Source organism: Micropterus salmoides, unplaced genomic scaffold, assembly GCF_014851395.1.
Source record: "Micropterus salmoides isolate LMB-PRFRI ecotype aquatic unplaced genomic scaffold, ASM1485139v1 Ms_hic_scaffold_2, whole genome shotgun sequence".
NCBI lineage: Eukaryota > Metazoa > Chordata > Actinopteri > Centrarchiformes > Centrarchidae > Micropterus > Micropterus salmoides.
In genome coordinates, this window is record NW_024041150.1 from 37944214 (window position 1) to 37947238 (window position 3025).

At 39.0% G+C, this 3025-nt stretch overlaps 1 protein-coding gene across 1 annotated transcript; it reads left to right on the forward strand.

The window, feature by feature from the left end:
* The first annotated feature begins 256 nt into the window (after window positions 1–256).
* Window positions 257–2645, forward strand: LOC119913036 (high affinity immunoglobulin gamma Fc receptor I-like). The gene is made up of 4 exons (XM_038732353.1): window positions 257–555; window positions 1050–1289; window positions 1842–1961; window positions 2063–2645. Exons 1-4 carry the CDS (start codon window positions 273–275, stop codon window positions 2116–2118), a joined length of 699 nt encoding a protein of 232 aa, XP_038588281.1. The 5' UTR covers window positions 257–272; the 3' UTR covers window positions 2119–2645.
* The last annotated feature ends 380 nt before the right edge of the window (window positions 2646–3025 follow it).

Below are 3025 nucleotides of genomic sequence, written 5' to 3' on the forward strand. Positions count from 1 at the left end.
TTTTTATGCATTTAAAAATGAATGGGAGCTGCACATTGCACCGACATGTGTAGCAATCGCTAAAAATAGCTGGCAGCTCTCACACGCATATTCTTAAGGAAATGCCCATTCTATAGTTCAAAATAACATCCGTAGTGAAACAAGGAAACAACAAGATGTAAAGGTGACAAGCTTGCTGAGTGTCCACACAAGTGCTCCTGCTTGTTCACGTCAACAAAGTCATGAAAAGTTTGCTAGAGGTGCATTTATGATTAAAGTCTCACTTTGGCACCATGTGTCTGTTTCTTGCAGCCGCTCTGAGCGTCCTTCCCAACAGATCCCAGTTCTTTCAGTACGAGTCTGTCTCTCTGAGCTGTGGGCAGCAGGGAATTTCTTCTGAGTGGAGCGTTAAGAGGAACATATCCAAAGACACAAATGAAGAGTGTCTCAAATTCTGGCGAAGAAAAGATGAATCACACTGCTTCACAGTTGACCTTTACCCTACAGACACTGGAGTGTACTGGTGTGAGTTTGCAGCAGGAGAGCGCAGTGAAGCCGTCAGCATCACAGTGACCAGTGGGTTTAAACATTTTCCTCCATACGACTTTCTGTGAGCGACACAAAAGGGTTGTTGTCACCGTAACTGACCAAGGCTTATAGTTTCTGACAGGCAATTTGACAATTCTCAAATGCTGGTTGGGGGCACCTAGTTCAAGAAATACAATCTGTTGTACAGTCAAAAGTTTCTAACAACATTATTTTTTATATTTTCGCAACAAGCAGCTTCTTGTGGTGTACCAGACTGTCTTTTCTAAGTAGCATTTGATGGACAGAGCATGATGTTATGAGGCCACAGAAGTCTCAACCTGCCTCATGTTGAGTTATGAAATTATTGTATGGATACAACACTGTGCCTTGAATAATTGTGTTTGTATGTCCCACAGTGGACGGCATCAACTGATCCAAGTCAAAAATTACACTGGCAAGAAACAATGTTATAAATGATCATGTGTAGATTTCTTAAAGCTTTGTGAGCTCAAAACTTCCTTGTATTTCTGTCTGTCCCTGAGGTGGCACTGTGATCCTGGAGATTCCTGTCCTTCCTGTGATGGAGGGAGACGATGTGACTCTGAGCTGCAGAAACAAGAACATCTCCAACCTCATAGCTGATTTCTATAAAGATGGGCGTCTCATCAGGAGCAGCTCTACAGGAAACATGACCATCCACAGTGTCTCTAAATCTGATGAAGGACTCTACAAGTGCAAATTCTCTGGAGCTGGATCACCAGACAGCTGGCTGATTGTCAGAGGTGAGATAATAAGTTTCATCTGCTTACAAACAACTGTTTTATTTTCCAACTTCAGGCGATGTAATGTGCAGTAAAATATGCACAATATACCCCAAAATGTACCGCTAGTTTGTTACATATCTGAGTTTAGATACCTTTTATTTCAGCATACAGTATTTATGGAAAGTCATTCAGCACTATTATTATGAATACTTAAACAATTGTGAAAGATATCGGCATATACACCATGTAGGATTATAATGTTTTGCAGGAGAAAAGCTTACCTTCTATAGTATTGCATTGTTTTTCCACCTTTCATCAGATGTCTACAGCCGTGCACCTGCTTGGTGCTATTTTGTAAATATCACTGTGAAACTGATTTTCACTCTGTGATCAGAGGTTTATCTTGCATTTGGACTATTTACGCTGGTTTGGGGAATTCAAGAAGTTTAAAATTGGGACATGGCAGCCACGTCATACTTAAGGCCTCCATCCTTAAAGTCTTAACATATGTATGTCATTTGATCGGTTTTAACTTGTAGACTGAAATAAAACTCAGTAATCTCCCTGCAGAGCCAGCAGCTCCTGTAACGTCTGCCTGCAGTCTGATCCATCATGTAGTCGTAGCGAGTCTTTACCTGCTGTTCACCATCGTCCTGGGACACATAATAGACAGAAGAAAGAACAAAAGAGGTGAAAACTAACTCTGATGGTTTTGTTTTGGATGTCCAAAGTTTCTGTTTCATTCATTCTTCTTCTCTCTTTTTCCTTCTTTGTGTTTCTTCTTCAAGCAGCACATCAGCTTGTTGCAGAGGACAGAAACCATCATGTCGTTATGGAGGTGGAATAGATTGGACCACACACAGATATAATAATGTTTATACATGTGTCTGTATTATGTTTCACACGTGTTTATTTCATTTCATGCTCATAAAAGAATAAATGCTTTTCTGTGTAAAGAAGTAGCCTGTGACAAACTGACTGGCAATTGTATTCATATTGCACATTTGATTACAGTTTGACTGACTGCTCTGTACATTAAAGTGCACACAGCAACAAGTAAACAATATTATAATAATTGATATACAACAAACACAGACAACCACCCACTTTTCACACAACCATCCCACAGACACACAAACACACAATAACTAATCACAAGCCTGAGAAAACAGACATGTGGACACAGCTGTGACAGAACTCAGATTATCAGATTATTATTATTAGCTGGTTGGTTCCAGAGAAGCAACAAGAGAAGCTAAAAGCACCTTCAGCAGATCTGGAACCAGTTAGAAAACCACCACCTGTCAGACATATACTGGGCAGCCAAACCATTAAGTTTTTTTTATTGTGTTTTTATTATGGTTTCATTTTCATGCATAATTAAACACACCAGAGAGAGAGAAGAAAACATCAGCTCATCAATACAAAATCAATAATTGTATTCAGCACATGTGAAAAAGAAAAAAATAAACAAATAAATAAACTTTTCATGGCTCAGATGTACACACTTAATGAACTACACCCTCAACACACCCAGAACTGGTAAATTTAATGTAACTTTCATTTAATCGTATTTGTTTATTTGACACAGGCAGTGCTCATATCGGCAAAGTAGCTCTAAATGAGCCAGAGTTAGCTCGACAGGCTAAGTTGTCCCTGGCCAGTTACTAAAAAGGCAACCTAAAAAAAGAATTATAATTCAATATTAAATTATAATTCATATGACTTATTACAGTCAGCACATAAAAGCTATG